The sequence below is a fragment of the Notothenia coriiceps genome, unplaced genomic scaffold, assembly GCF_000735185.1.
Source record: "Notothenia coriiceps isolate Sejong01 unplaced genomic scaffold, NC01 NC01_scaffold00014021, whole genome shotgun sequence".
In the NCBI taxonomy this organism is placed as follows: domain Eukaryota; kingdom Metazoa; phylum Chordata; class Actinopteri; order Perciformes; family Nototheniidae; genus Notothenia; species Notothenia coriiceps.
In genome coordinates, this window is record NW_011346722.1 from 273,019 (window position 1) to 291,037 (window position 18,019).

Sequence of the window (18,019 nt, forward strand, 5' to 3'; positions counted from 1 at the left end):
GGCTAGAAAGAGAAAAAGCCTTCCTTGGCATCTGTGCGTTCACTTTGAAAATTAAGCCCAGTAAGAATCCTGTAGGAAAAAAAAAAGCTCAAGCTGGCAGTTGTATTGGGGTTCTATTGACAAGAATAGTCAATGTGCTTGGGATTAAAAAGCAATCCGGCGTTCAATATGACACCTCCCTGCATGCTTTTATGAGTGCCAGTGTGCGCCTTGTACTTCAGAAGCTGTGGATCGAGCTGTCGACACGGGGGACAATCAAAGTTGTAAGAGAGAGCAGCCTTCCCGAGCTGAGTGAGCAGAGGCTTGCTGGATATCTCCGCCGCTCTCCCGCTCTCTTTTTGAAAACATGTGATCTAGAAACTCAACTCAGCACCCAAGCAAATGAGATTAAAGCACCCATAACCCCCCGCCACCCTTCCCACCCTCCATAACCACCACCGTTTATGCCTAGAGATGGCTCCGGGGGCTGTTGATTTAAATGCCATCCACTACTGTCAGAGCAGATCAATCATAAAAAGCATGGTGTAATTGGCTTTTAGTGACACAACACAGTGTTGCATTTATCAAAGGATGTTGTACCATGTGACTTAGGAGAGCTGGCTCCTTGCTATTGATGTGCGGGCCCGACAAAAATCCCACTGCTGACTCAAAACATTCTCCAATACCACGATTAGGGGAGAAATTGAACAAAAGTAATACTTGGTGAGTGTCTCTTTTGGTAGTGAGAGTGTGTGGAAGTCTAGTGAAAGACTGTCTGCCCACTGGGATGAAAACAAGCTTCGACTGCCAGAGAACAAAGAGCCAAATGTGTCAAATCCCAGGGAGAAGCCTGTCATTTCCACACAGGAGCATTCCCCAACATGAATGGGGGGACAGAGGGAGAGGCAGAACTCCGGCTTCATGTGAAGATGATAGAAAAAATGTAAATTGTTCAGTATTCGTAATGGACTTGAACTTATAACCCCTGATATTTCACAGGAGAATGTTGTGGACCTTGGTTTGTTAACTTTCAGAGGAACAATTGTAAAACCAAAGTATACCAAAGCAAATTCCTCGTATGTGTAAAACTACTTGGTAATAAAACCGATTCTGATTCTGTAAATTACAAAAAAGAAATCTTGTCACTTACAAGAAATGTGAGGCCTAAGATTGAGGACACTGATGGGCGTACATTATATGTCTACATTTTACAACAAAACTCAAACTAAAGAGGTACTTAGATCCTGACATTTTAGGTAATAATCCTGATTTTAGATTTTTTGTTAAGTAAAACTAACGCCAAATGAGCTAACACAATGGTCATTGAGCCAATTTCCCACTTATTAAAACCCCTCTATGTCTTTGGCGACATTCCCGCGAAAAATCACAAGCGGTAATCTCTAGGAAGTGAGATCCAGAAAATAGCACCTATTAATGCAATTATTACCATGGCGATGCCAAAGACAATGAAACAAAAATCTTAGAGATTGTAAATTTAAGCTAAAGTAGCAATAGCACAATAAAAAAAAAACCTGCGGCAATAAGTGAAAGTCCTGAATCTAAACATGTTAGTATTGGAAGCAAAATGCCAGTGTTGTATCATTATATAATGTCATTTTAAATCGATCACTAAGATGATTTTTAACTACTTCATATGCTGCTGGGTTTTGCATAAAATCTTACTATTCACATGTTGTATGTTAAATATTAATCTGCAGCTCATTAGCAACACTAGTAAAACATCTTTTAAAAAGCACATCAAAATGACAGTACTTGAATACATTTCCCACTGCCAACAAACACACATTAAAGCCACATTCAATCACAACATTCACTTTTTCCTCCTTAATGAGACAGATTTAAGTCATGGTTGTCTGCTTTCTCATGGCTTTATGAGGGTTTCTCAAACCACAGATTAACTCTCACAAGAACCGCATGAATACATCAAATCTTGGGGAGGATTTTTCGATCTGATAAACAATATCTTCTGAGGCAGATTTTTAATCAAGTCATCTTAAATTAGTAGAAATACTATGATCCAGGAGAAAATATCTGATGCTCGAAACTAAAATCCATCAATGGATTAGGCCTTAAAATATATCTGCATCTATATAGCTCTTTGTACATTTTGCCACATGTAGTCATATGCTCAGCAGGCATATACAAGTTACAAGTATAATGCTGTCTTGCTCATAACAGTCTTTTTTTTTACATATATCATTCATTACATATTTTAATTCATAGTATTGGTCTAGCCACTCTCTGAAACCTAACTTTCTTTGAGCATACATCACAGCACTGCTCATTCTCCATTTTCATTGTGCTCTGACAAAGGAATGGCAGTCTCGAATAGCTGTGTGTGTGTGTGTGTGTGTGTGTGTGTGTGTGTGTGTGTGTGTGTGTGTGTGTGTGCGTGCGTGCGTGCGTGCGTGCGTGCGTGCGTGTGTGTGTGTGTATGTGTGTGTGTGTGCAGATGTGCTGTGCTACAAGCAGCACAGCCAGGCAGCCCTGCGCTACACACACAAGCACACACGCACACACAGCCACCAACAGAGACACACACTGTGACCGCAGGCTGCCTAGGCCCTGGTAGGCCCGACTGAGCCGAGCCAACTCAAACACTGTGATCCCCGTGATCTGGGGAAGGCCCTGGCTCTAATGAATTTGTCCGTGCAAATACATCCTACTTCCTCGGACAAAACACCACCATATGTCCAGGCCTCAAGGACCCACATTCTGCAGGGCTCAAGTGGCCTCGCCATTCACCGCCTGGGAGCTTTTCACTTTCTGTGGCTCTCCTGATTTCCAAACATGAACTGCATCGATTCTCATCACATTGCCAATACGCACTGTGAAATGAATGAGTAGTCTACTGAAATATCAATGTGGATTGCCTGTTTTAAATGTATTTAAACAAATATAACATGGAGGGGGAAAATGTGGATTACAGACAGTGCCTGTATCGTTGCACTATTTGAAATGCGTGTGCCAGCAGAGACATTAACATTCACTGCATGTAAGTGTAGGTTGTCATCCCAGATGCATTGTTTTACTCTCATCAGTGTCGGCTGCAGGTCTACGAGGGTGTCCCCTAGTGGTGACACTCTGAGAAGGAGACCCAGAGTGTGAAACCACCCTGGTGTAAAACCGATTTCCATCAGATCCCCCTAGATAATGGTAATTTCACAGATAACAGTGAATCTATAATGTGAAGTAAAATGCAAATTAAATCCCCCCACAAATTTTTACCCCGAAGAATAGATTTATAATTTTCTTATGATATACTGTATCTCACTTTAAAAGGCGCTCCATCTTTTCCAGAATGATAAGCCGGAGCAGAACGTTTCATAGCTTTTATCTGATTAGATGATCAGCTGTTCCACAAACTGCAATAAAAGCATTGGACCTCCAACTCCAGAGCAATAACAGAGTGATAACTGCCAGCATATTGCTGTCTTTACATGCACATGTTAAAAAAAGATCTTTATAATTACTGTGAGGCATTTGGAGAGCTTTTTAGGATAAACAGGCTCAAACTGCACAACGCAGTAACAGTGTATTTCTGTGACAAATCATCACATTAACTTGATGCTCCAGTCTGAATGGCAGGACAGACAAAGTGCAGTGGAACAAAAAGGAAATAAAGAAGCTTTTAGATCTCCTGGACAGCAGCAGTAAACATTACAGCACATCTCAGTATATACTCAGTGCCTTTGTGCATTAAATGAGGTGTTCACTGAGTGTACTTCTCTGAAGCCGTTAATTGCAGAAAGGAAGTGGCTGAAGGCTCCCTTGTGCACAACCTGCAATTGAAGTTTACAGACACATCCCGAAGATTTCTTCTGGAGCCTCAGCTAAGGTGCCTATTGTGAATTGAAGCTCCTTTTAATGCCACAGGGACTGAAAGCAGGCATTTACAGGTCCCCATAAAAGGAAGTGAAACACATAATGTGGCTTAGCTGAAATAAAGTAGGAAGTGGGAATCTGATAACTTAACACATCTATTAGCATTCCAGCTAAGTCAAGTGACCAGAAGGCCTCAGTCAAGGCTAATGACGAGCACATTACTCTACCTTCATTTAACCAACAGAAAAGAGGTAGGAAGAGTTGCTTTTGTATTCTGTAAATACTGTTTCTTCATCCCCTGGGTATTTAGAAAACCTTATCATAAAAATATCCCGCTGCACCCACAATCTGTAGATAGCATTCAGCAGTGGGTAACCAAGAGGGACAGCTTAGTGGAAAATAAAAACAGAGCGCCGTGCAGAGAGCTGAGCCTCTCAAGAGATAATAGAGACTGCAGATTTACCCGAGCACGGCACACAGAGGCTTGAAATGAAGGGGGACCACGAGATGCCTGGGAGCCACGTCTTTAAGAAACCCACTTACCTGAACACTCACAGAAGCATAGACACAAGCACAATTCACAGAGTAATACAGTGGGAACCCGGCATTGTTAACAATAGTTTGTCTGGAAGAAAAGTTTTCATTACCATATCCTTTGTGGTTGGCTGTAGAATAATGTCCCCGTTAAGGGCTGATCTACCTGTTTTAGTTAAGGGGCTGGAGAACAGCTGCTGCAGAAGTTTGTCCTCTGATGTTCTCAGAACTACGACGATGTCCACAGGAAGAGTGTCTCTGTTCTTCTCCAGGAAACCGTCCACGTTGTACATTACCTGTCGAGTTGGACACAAGGCACACACAAAATGTCGCTTACATTTTAAAATGCCAATCTGGTTTGTCACTTTTGCTGAAAAAACACTTGTTTTTTCTGATATCAATTAAATCAAGTGGTATTTGTGACAGGCATTTAGAAAACTTGAACTATATTGACTAGAGTCAGCTACTATATTGTCCATAAAATGGATATTTCTCGTTAGAACTGGCATACAAGACAACAAACTATACCCAACAAATATCCGATAGTGTAATAGATATTGCTAATATTAAATATTGGTAACACAGGGCTAACTGTCACAGTTGTAGGTTATTTGTTGCTTGGATGTAAAACCTATGTTATACCTTTCCTGCATAATGCTGAATCCCAAAACAAAGCTCCACACGTTTTGGTATGGTGAAGTACTTGCAGCGTAGATTGTCCTCAAATTTATCTGTTGGAAAGAAATGAGAAAGACAAAACAAGTTAAAGTTACAAAATGCTTTGAGCAGTAGAGGTAGGGATGATTTAAGGTTTCTAGTGTGGCATGAGCTGCAGCGACATTTAAAGAAGCAGTGACCTCTGACCTCTCATGTTTATTTTTTTCATGTTTGCTCCAGGCTCACCCACTAGTGTCTGATCCGAGGCCTGAGGGAAGCGGCTCTCCTCGTCCATCAGGGACAGCAGCCCCATGGGCTTCTGCAGGAACATGTCCAGGATGGGCCTGTTGTCCTCGTACTCCACCAGGCTGGCATCCACCCCCTCGCTCTGATACTCCATCTAATTAGAGCCAGTGTATGTATAACAATCTAGTTAATGATTTCTCTAAATGACCCAATTAAACAATCTGGGCTAAATATGATTTGTGCATGTGTGGGGGGAAAAATAGTTTCTAATCAACAAAACCAAACAGCTGCGGCGGCGGCGGCTCAGTGTGTCTATTGCTGAAGTTCACAGCATAATACAGTCTTTCACTGAATGCATAAAACAGAACAGCTCTGAAGTAACAAATAGAGCCACTTTATTCATAATTAATTTCACTTTGCAAATAACCCAGTCATATCATATTATTGCATCTATTTAATTTTGGATCAAAAAGTTGTTTTAAATATATATTTTACTAATAAAGTGGAACCAATGGATCTAAACCGTCCTCATGTTTAAGTCATTAACTCAGAATAATCAGTTTCTGTGAACAGCGAGACGGAAAACACCAAATAAAAATCCCTTTCCCACAGAGCACCAGCCCTTCATCAGGGGCAGCTCGCACTTGTTTATAGAAGGGAAACATTTCCACGGGTTTAAAGGGACTTATTTTCAATGATCACTGCTGTAATGAATGTCTAAATGCTAAATGTTGCTTCCAGTTCAGATTTTGGAGAGGCAAATAAACATGAATGGGAAAGAGTATTGTCAGATTTTATGTGTGAAATCATGCCTCAATAAAGCATTAAATGTAACTTAGCAGTAAATGTGCTATATTAATACAATTGCTCTTTCTTAACTGGTTTTTCTTTTAGAAGTACTGCTGCAAAGTGAACAAAGGCTAAAAGGCATTATAGCAAAATGTCTATTCATTTCCATCAAGGGACTTCCCTCACTTTAGGGTAAACAACTCCATTAAATCAATTAAGAATTTAATTTGGTGGTGCATTGCGGTAAAAACAATTCTTTACACATCACAGCCTGGCTGAAAGCAAAGTGTTTATGCTGAGAGCATCTCTGAGCGGATGGATGCGAAAACACAAGAAATAATACTAAAATGAATGATTTCTATAATTGTTTTTAATGGGAATGTTGTTATACAGTCTTATTGCTGAGGGGTGTTGTGCGGATACATAACATGTCTAAGCAACATTTACTTACCCATGTTATAATAATGACATCCCTGTGTATGTCAAACTCACCTGTTCGAGGGCAAATATATGCTGGTTGAAGTAAAACTGGATCTGCTCGTTTGCGATGTTGATGCACAACTGTTCAAACGAGTTTTTCTTGAAGTTTTCAAATCCAAAGATGTCCAGGATTCCCACGTTCATGCCACTCTCAGCGGCACTTCAAAGGAGGAAAAGGGGACAAACCAAATTATTCTTCTATGTTACGGAACAAGCAAATCCCCAGCAGGAATATTAATTGATAAATCTTTAATGATAATCCAAGTTCAACCCAAATACAGAGTCTGCTTTGGACAGCCTAGGAGTCTGGTGAGAAATCATAAACATCAGCTTTCAAAAAGTCAGAGCTTCATAAATGGTTTTATTTTCGTTTGTATCGATTTAACCTCCAGCCATTTTCAATATCTGCACAAACAATACTTATTTCTACAACACAGCATGAAGAGTGAACACCCTGCATTTCATATTCAGTGCTCGCAGCTGCTACTATTCATGATCAGTCATTACCCGCTGAATGTAGAGGTCACCTTTAGCCCGTGCTTAGTTAGTGGCAATAAGGAAACGGCAAAGATGACTGGATTGCCGACAGGAACTCCGGCTTTTGTACATCTCTGCGAGACGACTCCTTGACAGTCAACGCTCATATTTATGAAGGAATTCTTTTGGATCAATGAACAGCCTATCTGCAGTCTCTCTGAAGTCTTTTTAATCATCTGAACATTATTTTCTCCACACGCAACTCTGTATCAAAAATGTATGAAAGTTCTTTTGCTTGTCTTGTGGTTGCCCATTGATATTCTCCTCTGCATGTTTGCATCTACCTCTGCAGTCTTCCATAAAGGTCAACAGAGATTTGTAGAAACTCTGCGAGATCACTCGAGCTAATGGAAGAAGAGAGAGTAACGGTGAACGTCCACACAGATGTTCGTCACCAGAACACACTCACCAGATATTCATGTCAGGCTGCAGCAGGGAGTTGATGCGGTTCACTATCCAGCTGAAGAGGCGTCCGTACAGGGCCTTGGACATGGCGTCTCGGACGTCCGCGGCCTTGTCCACGGTGTTGGTGCGGATGATGGTCTCGCCCCTGGTGACGACACACTGCGAGGTCAGAGCCTCCTGGAGTTCCTCAGGGCCGATGCTTAGGAGAGACGCAGCTGAGAGAAAAGACGAGTTTGATAATCAAGAGCTCATCTGTCTTTATCATTAGCATACAAATAAGCTCTTACTGTGTCTTGGCTGCTTTACATTTTTTTAATGTAAATAGAGAGGGGCTGTGAGCTTTTGGATACATTATAGTGACAACTGCATTCAGAAAGGTTTCCCTATTTCCTGGGTAACAAGATATGATTATTGTTTATTTGGTGAATTGAACATTAAAGCGGCGATAAAGGCTTATGTGACATCCATTAACTGTCTTCATGTGTCACACAAAAACTATGACATAAAACAAAATTCATTACACAACATAAATCAATCACATAGAGACCTGTGAACACATTGCTCGAATATAATACCAAGGATGTGTTTTCTGCTGAGAAGGATGGCAATTTATAATGCAGAGATTGAAATCAATAGATTGTGTCCTTCACCTAAATCTCACCACAAAACCTTTTTTCTCTTCAGGGAAACATTTAAACCTACTAAAAGAATAGTGTTTCTAAGTATTACAAACACATTGTCTAGTTTTAAATCTCACCGTTGTCTAAGGCCTCTGAGTTAGGCACTTCACTCTTATCTGTCTGGTGTTGGGATGTGATGGAGGCAAATTCAATATTGCCGGTGTTCAAAATGGCCGAGAGAATTCTGTAAACAGAGTTGACCTCCTAAACAAACAAGAACAAAAAACATATTAGAGCATTTCATTCTTTATTTAAATTGTCCTTTTTTTCTGCATCCAAATACAATCTTTTGATTGAGTTTGAAAGCACCTCCTCAGTGAAGCCGATATTTCGGAAGCACTCCTGAATTGCATCAAACTGCTCCGTGTACAGCTTGCTGGAGACGATGTCTTGCAGCACCTTGCAGTGCTGGGTGTCAATGTACCTGCAGATGCACATTGTAAAAAGACCTGTGTATATTAATGCTACAACATGATGGGCGTAGAAAGAAGGCAGGAGGATTATGAAGCGGTGCTGACCTGGGAGGGGTCCGGTCTGGCAGCCTGTAGGTCTTCAGCTTGTCTTGGTGGTAAAGGCCGGCGTATATGTAATAAAATATGTGGAAGTTCTTCTCCCACCTAGAGAAAACACACAAACAAGTGAGAAGAGTGACAAAGGGAACTGCAGTGAGAATAAGCCTGAGAAACACATACATCGCCTGTTTAATGACTCTGGATTTCTCCAGCAGGTACTCGGAGATCTTGGCCCCGATGACCGCTCCAGTGGGAGTGAACTTCATCTCCAGGTATTTGCCGAAGCGGCTGGAGTTGTCATTGATAGCCGTGCAGGCGTTCCCGAAGGCCTCAACGAGGGGGTTCACCTGCAAGATCTTCTCACGCAGCGTCCGATTGTTTGCCTGAGAGCAACAACATGTTTCTCTGATTAACCGGTATTATTAGACTTATATCATTTCCAAAGTCTTGCAGTATTCACACAGACTTTTAACAACAAAAAGATGGTGACACTGTTAGTGTACCTTTCCCAAGAAAGTGAGATGTTGAACAATCAAATGAGCACTTTCTGTTTTCCCTGCACCGCTCTCCCCACTGATTATGATACACTGAAAGAGAAGGACATACATTTGTTCTTATTAGACCTCTATTGGAATAAATCACAAACAACTTTTTAAAGAATCTGCTCGATTTTAATCATCATTTTATTAATGTTACAATACTATTCTTATTAAAAGATTTTTCTGTAGAGTACCTGGTCTTTGCAGAACGTCACCATGCCTCGATAAGCTGCGTCTGCTGTAGCAAAGATGTGAGGAGGGTTGTCGGCCCGCTTCACTCCGTGGTACAGCTTAGAGAACTAAGAGAAGGAAGATGGCACATTATTTATCATATTATTTTTTTTTGTTGTAAATATTAAAAAGGTCAGTGGAATTCATTCTCTGGGAACCATAAATATCTGTAGCAAATGTAATGATCGTCAGGATTTCAGTCTGGACCAAAGTTGCGGCCCAGGTACCCAACTGACATTGCAATCCCAAGAGACAAGCAACCGGCCTTTAATTTAACAATGAGGGTACATGGTTTTATTGTTATAATTTAAATCTGGTAATCAGCTGTTTAGAATATTTAAAGAAACCAATTCTTATTCTGACCTAACAAAAACACACACAAAAACAAGCCAGTGGATGATGTGATGGGAAACCACTGGGAACATCTGTGTGACTGGTCCATAACCAACCTGAGGAGAGTAGATGCTGAGATTCTGGAAAGGATTGAGAGCGATGAGGATGTCGCCAACATAAGTGTACACCTGCAGCTCATCATACCTCTTCTGGAGGTGGCTGATTATTATCTCCTGAAGGAATAAAACAAACATGGCATCAAGTAGACTGTACCCTGGATTAATCAATACATGATCTGATGAACATTTTAAATCTTACCTCATCTAAGAACTCCAGGTTTACCAGATCATCATCGGGACTGCTCTCTATTATGAGGGTTTTACGAGTATTGATCCGTTCGTGCCTGTAAGAAGCCAAGGACATGATAATGCTTCAGAAAGCTGTAAAGAGACCACCAAATGAGAAACAGTAGTCCTACTGGCTGGATCTAAGACCCAGTCACTTCCAAGGCTTGTGTGAAGCCCTTAAAGCTCTCCCGGGGGACACATCTCCCATTATCGCAGGCTGTGATTGCACTTCATCTGTGTTTTGACCTATCACTCTGCAATGGGCCCCAGCGGGCAGAGGTCAACGCTGAGCCAGCTGCCTCTGAGGGACTGTGGAAAAACCTCAGGGGACATCAGAGAGTGTGTGAAAAAGAGCTGTGAGAGCTACAGCGTTATGTGTCTATAAACAAGTGTGTACAAAGGAGAGGGTGGGTGATAATCTATACTTGTCTAACTGCCATCCCATCCAATGGAAAGACTAAAAGCAACACTCAATTGATCGTATAAACATGTATTGTCTGTGTAGCAAAATCTGATATGGCTTCATTATTTGTCAGAGTTTAACTATTGTCAAAATACTATCAATTCCCCAAAGATGAAGCACACAGTTGCACTTGGTTTTTAAAGGCAAACATACGGATTCCTGCTGCTGTCCATACCAACAAGGACTGGGTTTGCTCCAGCTATTTGTAAATGCATAGCTACATTTGTGAATAGAGTATTTCCTACAAAAAAGCATGTGCGTGTACATAAACAGAGTGGAAAACTGAACTGAACTGAACTGAACTTCCCCCTCGGGGGATCAATAAAGGTTCTTCTTCTTCTTCTTCTTCTTCTTCTTCTTCTTCTTCTTCTGAGTAAGTAAAAATGATCTTGGTACAAACTAATGATTTGCATTAATATAGGCTTTAGATATGTGCACATTTGCTGCACCTTCCAATGAAAAGCAACCAATTATCTTATTTAAATCATATTTATTATAACCGCTTTTACTCTTCGAACAGGTCATATGTCATCAAGCTAATGTTGGCTTTTGTTACAGTTACACAGGGCAGTCACTAGGTTTTAATATTTTGTGACGACTAATCCCGACATGAGAAGAAGAGCAGCCTAACTAGGCTAAGTTAAAAATGAATAACAGTGGGTTTAGCTGGTTCTTGAGCATTCATCCTCAGCGAAAAATAGTCCACAACAAATGCACTATTCTCTCCTAAACAGTATATACAAATGCTGAGTGACAAGTGGTTTTGTTACCTAAAGAAATTCCAGTACTTTTTGTTTGAAATGGTTCCCTATTGGAGTAGGCAAGTCAGAAAGAAATGAAAGACCGATTAAACCTTTTTTTGGGGGTATTTTCATAGCATTTGTTGACAATTAAGAAATTAAACACATTTTCATTAAAAGCTATTTCAAAGGCAACCAAAAACACTTCTGGCTTCTTCTCACTCTTGACTTGAAACTTCAAAAAACTATGAAATATCTCATTCACAAGATGCATCTATTCTGTTATACAATAAATAATCAATTATATCATGAACAAAAGTATTCAAGCTTCAGGTTAGGAATAGTTTCCTCCTCTGCCTTTGCATTCATTCTGTATTCTGAATATAGTGTAAATTGCAGGAATAAAGTGGCATGCTCGATATGTGGTCCCTCCAAGTCATCGTGTGCCTCTGGGGAAGGACTTGAGACCTCTAGCCTCTACCTCTCTCCTGCTTTGAAGTAAATCACACTATTCCACCTACGGCAGCTACTTTTAAGTTCTCTGTCTCTATGTCTTTATTCTTATCTGCAGTCATTGTGTGCTGATCTGTGGCATGAGAGACTAAAGCAGGCGAGCCCAGTTCTCGCCCTACAAGCTCCTAATCCCATTATCCACTTTCACTGTGGACAGGAATTCGGGATCAGGCTCAGGCACCGACTCTGCACACTCTCGGGAGTAAACAGAGCTGGCACAACATCAAGACGCTCAGTCAAGGGCAGGTTCAGCAAACTCTTTTATAATGAAGATTAAGCATCGCGAAAGTCACTATATCTGCAGTTAATAACAGGAGACTTCCCGCTCTGTCATTCGCTGCCATGAGGGTGTCTGGGTGAACTATTCATCATCAAACATTTTAGAATAAAAGCTCAAGAAATCTCTCTCTCTGTCGCTCCATATCTTAAAATCTATGAATCGAGGAACTTGTATAGTAGCTGCCATCTCAATCTGCGCAGAAGCAGCCCTAAATGTGTCATTCTAAGAAAAAGAAAGGAAGAACTCTTGAAATATCTGTTTTCCAAAGTGGAATTTGAACAGAATATTTCCTCAATTACTGGTTAAATCACACGGGACAGAAAGGGCTTTATACTAATGAATCCTCATAAGATGGTTGCTACAGCCACTGGCCTAAATGGCATTTAGTAATCTGAGGTTACTCAGCACAATCACTCCCTCTGAATTAGTCACGCTCCCCTAACTTTTCTGTAATCACATACTGTAATGTCCATTACTGGGGCTCGTCATCATTTCTGAGTGTAAGAAGATCCTGCCCCCTACTGGACAGAGGGAGTATCACCGCTCAGTCAGAGCACATCTGCAGCGACACAGACAGCAACCAGCTTGGTCACAGCACTATGTCATTTCCTCAGCGATAATAAGATGTGAGAACAAAAAGAGACTTACTTGGTCTTGGTTGTGCAGCCCAGTTCTTGCTGCTCCTGGATGAGAGTAGCTAGCTGCTGTTGTAGAGCCATGTCTTTGCCTTGGGCCTGCTTTATGAAGGGATGCTCCAGGAGGTGGGTCACAGATGGTCGGGCTTCAAAGTCCTTTATCAGACACCTTACATATCACACAAATAAAGGATGCTTTGAATACTCCTACAGTATTTATCAAGTGAATGAAACAGCTAAGAGGAAACACCTGGACATTGCAGAAAGCGGGTCTGACAGACAGTGACACCCAGCAGGGTGCTCCTTGTGTTTTTAAGTCTGGGTCACTAATCTGTCGTTCTGTGTCTGAGTATCACATGGTCACTATCACCATGGCCCCCGAGCCCAAACAAGCTGTGGAGGGGCAGTAAGTCCTATCTGTGATGTGCAGTGTTTGCCAATGGGTGATGTCACGTTGTGATACTGGCTCTCGGACACAGCTCAGCATCAGTTAGCTGCTGATACAAACGGTTGCAAAACATTGACTATTAAAGCAGCACAGGAAAAACAGTGGGTTTCCCTTTCTGTTTCTAAATATTTTATAAGAAATCGCCGCCGCCAGAACTCAACAATTCATCCATTATCATTTGATTTGTACTGTTCAATTACCTGTTCGGCTAAAGACTGTCTGCGACTGAGCACTACAACACCAACAATTGCAGGCAGAGGTGAGATAGGAGAAAAACACCAATCTAATTCCTGCTAATCTACACTTGAATTCTGTTTCCTTTATCAGTTTGTTCGGCTCTGAGAGTTAATTCCATGAATTCATTAGCGTCAGGACATTAAGCAGAGGTTGCTACTATTAGCAGGGCTGTGCTGCCAGGATGCTGAACGGCAGCCACTTTGTCACCCAAGTCAGCTCTCTGGCTACACAAGTGCAAATGCTAGTGATGGATTTATTATCCCGACCCCCCCCCCCACCACCACCTCAGTTTCCCCTACACACACACAGGCTTCCCAAACAGCCGGCAAAGCTTGATAACATTGTCCAGCCTCCCCACAGGGAACCCTGCTGCGCTTTGTTTGTGGAGGATATCATCTCACACAATCCATTAACATAGATTATAGAGTTGCAATCCAAAAAAGTATTCATTTAAAATCATTGCAATTACACTTGTAAAAGCTGCGTCAACTGATTTCGCAACAATGTGTGTTGGCATATGCCTCGCCTCTGTCCTGAGCAATCAATAATTCAAGTGACACGAGAAAAAGCAAACACGCCTTCAAGGCAGATGGTCGGTTTGTTTTTTCAATTACTGCTTTCCAGTTAATGCATTTCAATGTAAGCCTATGCTAGCTGGAAACCATGCCCACACAAATTGAATTTTATTTTCTCATTATGGTTCGGACTCACACACCTCTGTGCGGTAGATATTACGGTTGTATATTCCGAGCAACCATTACAAGCCCCCTCTGACATTATTAGCTTTGCACAGAGGGGGAAATGATAAGTTATCTGGACCCGGGATAGAACTGATAATAACTCAGGTGAATTAGTTTGTTCCTCTGTGGCAGATTTACACAAATGAAAGACTATGAACAGAGGGTTGATAAGATCTGGCTATAAAATATAAATTCCCCTTTATGTTTACATGTGCACCCCCCCTGCTGACAATGTGCTAAAGCTCATGTTCAGCTGTGTCTATATAAAAAAGAAAAAACAAGGTTATCTCCATCATTTCATTTTGGACATATGCCATATGTTTGTTTTTTTAATATGTTCAAACATCTTATTACATTATACTGTAAATACAAATGTATATTTAGTTCTCCTCCCCAAGCCATAACACCTCCCACTCTACCCCGCCTCCGCACCACACATATCTTACCATATCATTATTTATTGACAAAATGACAGTATTAACTAAACCCTTTGAGGGATTCTTACCAAAAATACTATTTGTGTTGATGAAATGAATTAATAAATACTTATTTGCCAATGTTTTGTTTTCTAAAAAACCTAATCCACCTTCTTTAGGATTGCTCCAGCGCTTTTGTAGACGTCAAGTGTTGCTGTGTGCTTTCATAGCCATTTTTAGAAAACACCTGAGGGTAAAGGTTGACAGGTTGAAGTTAGAGGACACTTACTGGCCGATGAAATGGCAAAAACTTCTGCACCACTGCTCTGGATTCCGTAATGTAGGGGAGGGGTTCCTGAAACAAAATCACACATACAAAAGTCAGCATAATATTTAAGAAACTGTTGTTTCATTTAAATGCATTCAGATAGCGCCATGATCATCAGTGAAAAGTAACGCTTGTCTCCTGAGTTAGCTGACAAATGATCGCTGGCAGGCGGAGTGTGACCGCCAGACTCCTGAGAGAGTTTTTGGTGCAAGGACGAGCTGGTCTGGGTCCAGGTCTGTGGCAGCCACAGAAAAAGTGACAAATGATAACAGCTCCTCCACTGTCTGGCAGCAAGCATCTGCCATTGGGAGCCAAAACTTATGGCAGCTAGTTACACCTCTGTCAGCAGCATTCACGGAGGCCATCTATAATGAGGCTAACACTTTTCAAGTGCGCTCGATGACATGAGGCAGGTCTGTGTGAGGAGCCAAGGCTGGACGCTGTCGTCTCCACAGCGAGATGCAGGTCTGACAGCTGGAGGCTGGGCCCTAAGTCACTGTCAGGCAAACACAGACAGACCTGCTCCTGACATTATTAACTGTATTAATAAGTTCACATTGGTTGTTTCACAGACTGACAGACAGGTAGAACACGAAATCTCAGGTGTAAAAGGAGAAAAAACTGCATGGATTTGGTTCATTTTGCTTATTACAAACAAACCAGCGGTAAAGGCAGCTACACATTAAACGACAACATACATAACATCCTTTTTTTCGAAGAGGAGGAGGAGAAGAATTTGGGGAAAGAAATCTGTCATTTTCCGCAGCACTACGTTAGAGGAGTCTTTGATAAGGAGTCAGACAGGCAATCCTTTCCAAAGTGCAGATCAAAGCCGGTAACTGACTGCTTAAATGCAACCTCTAATATGAGCCTGAAGACACGTTCTCGCCTTGATGTTGTACCATACTGCTTATACATTAGAAAGTCAATATAGCAGCACACTGCTGATAACACTGTCAAGTGCGCTCATTGTGCTTAGCAAATTCAGGCAGTATTTTCTTTCACTATTCGTGGGAGTGCGGGCTCTTATTGTAAACACAAATGGCTTATTCAAATCTAGGTCCAGGCAGAGCTTGTACTGTCACACGTTCCTCGAGTGGATTGAGGCAAAATCACTGAGGTGTCAACAGCACTTGACGGCTGGTACTAAGCCATGAAGGAAGACAAATATCAGGCCAATGGAATATCTGAAGACTTCAAGTGCAAAATGTATCATTCCTTTTTCCATATGTAGAAAAGCATTGTTATTTTTTCTTCATTGCAACACCAGACTTTCACTGCTACACTTTATTCAGTATTGTGCGTGCTTCCTTACTTGAAGTCTGAACATATAGCGCTCTATTGTCACTCAAAAGAAACCCTTTAAAGGATTTGAATCATCATCATTTTCATCATTGACATATGAAAAGGATTTCTCTAGTCATTCCATACCAGACAGCATGAAACTGATTACATTATCAAAACAAGGCAACAGTTATTTCTGTTTAGCGATGTAATGAAATGGAAATATACTGTAAACCCTTCTTGAAGGTTCCTTGCAGAACATAAGAAAGGTCCATCTTATCTTAACCTTCCTTGTTTACAGCGAAAAATAGGAAGTAGGTATCTTGAAGCAGAAACACAGTGGCCTTTGCAGGCTTAACAGAGAATGACTTCAAGGGTTCCAAATAAAGACTTATTCAGCGAACAGAACACTCGCTTAACATTTCCACTCATCCGTCACCGCAGACAGAGCACCAGCCCTCTTTTGCACATACATGCTTGAACACACAGATCTACTGCTACATTTATCATGTCTTTGGCGGCAACGTCACCAAGCTGCAGCTCCTGGACACCTGACATAGCAGTAAAACAACAACATCAAAGGCGGAGATGTTAAAGCCTTTACTCATGATTGAAAATCATCCAACCAGACAACGCTCTGTTGTCAAGGGTCAAGACTGCATCGTGGTGTTTCAATGGGAAATCTGTGACATTAAGGTGTTTTGTCAAGTCACTTTTTTCTTTACTTAAAATGGAAATCAAAACCATGAGAGTTCTTTAGAGGATTGTTTGTCTTGCATAACAACCGGCAATGTGTTGATAGAATTACTGACAGGCTTTACACAGATTCCACATCCACATTATTTCTAAGTTATTAATCGTAATCTTTCAGGAGAATAATATTTCACTGCTGTTGATTTTGTTTTTGCCAAAAGACTTTCTGAGTCTCAGAGAAATTGACTAAGCAACTAGTTCAATACTACTATGACAAAATACTTCCATCAGCCACAGTTATTCTTTGCTTAATGATTAGCTAGATGTGAGTAGCATTGTCATTGTGAGCTTGTTAGTATGCTGACTTATCTACCTTGCTCTCAGCGCTGGCATTGCACTATGCTCCTACAGTATGGTGAATAAAGGATGTTCTACAACCATCTTTGCAAGGCGAAGATTTAAAAAAGGAGTGTCAAGCAATGCAAACAAATGTGTAATTATAATACATCCACATGGTTGAGTAATATGTGGATGTAACACACCCTTCAACACACGGGCCAGACATAACTCTAGCTCACTTCTTGATGTCCACCTCTTCGAAAGACTTTGTTGTGTATCAGAAACAGCACTGATATCCCTCACTCTCTACTCTTGGCTGTTCTGCTCCACAGATTCTAACTCAGGCTTTTCCACGACGAGCTGTCTCTCACCAGCACGCTGGTCTGAGTTTCTCTCCCTGGGCCTCGTGATTTGATTATCCTTTGTTGCCTCTGACAAGCCATCATTTACTTCTATCTTCTATCTCGTTCGTTATGCTCTCCGCTCAGACACATACACGTACTGTTAAATATGTGGCTAATATCTACAGGGATCTGGCCGAATAAACACAACCTTGGGACGTCTTTGCCAATTGCCACTAACCTTTACAACGCATTTTACACACACTTTGGAATGACTCTAGACACTGTGGGCCGATATGACATAGAGAGAGTTGGTAGAAGCGATTAACCTTACCGCTTAATAAATATCACCATCTTTGTTCTGAGTGTATGTAATTAATTTTGCAGTTGATGATTTTACAACTTTACCCTCTGACATGCTCCGTTACCTTTATTCATGGCCAACAC

General features: G+C 41.2%; 1 protein-coding gene across 3 annotated transcripts in view; it reads right to left on the reverse strand.

The window, feature by feature from the left end:
• Positions 1-18,019, reverse strand: part of myo3b (myosin IIIB) — a 61,255-nt gene that overhangs the window by 31,472 nt on the left and 11,764 nt on the right. For all 3 annotated transcript variants that reach the window (XM_010774465.1, XM_010774466.1, XM_010774464.1), the window contains 15 exons: positions 14,877-14,942; positions 12,760-12,915; positions 10,087-10,171; positions 9,885-10,001; positions 9,399-9,503; positions 9,169-9,252; positions 8,846-9,048; positions 8,672-8,770; positions 8,463-8,577; positions 8,231-8,357; positions 7,478-7,688; positions 6,544-6,691; positions 5,263-5,416; positions 5,002-5,090; positions 4,526-4,655 (listed from right to left, as the gene is read on the reverse strand). In XM_010774465.1, coding sequence (XP_010772767.1) covers positions 4,526-4,655; positions 5,002-5,090; positions 5,263-5,416; positions 6,544-6,691; positions 7,478-7,688; positions 8,231-8,357; positions 8,463-8,577; positions 8,672-8,770; positions 8,846-9,048; positions 9,169-9,252; positions 9,399-9,503; positions 9,885-10,001; positions 10,087-10,171; positions 12,760-12,915; positions 14,877-14,942 — 1,889 coding nt within the window. The remainder of the gene's footprint in view (positions 1-4,525; positions 4,656-5,001; positions 5,091-5,262; positions 5,417-6,543; positions 6,692-7,477; positions 7,689-8,230; positions 8,358-8,462; positions 8,578-8,671; positions 8,771-8,845; positions 9,049-9,168; positions 9,253-9,398; positions 9,504-9,884; positions 10,002-10,086; positions 10,172-12,759; positions 12,916-14,876; positions 14,943-18,019) is intronic.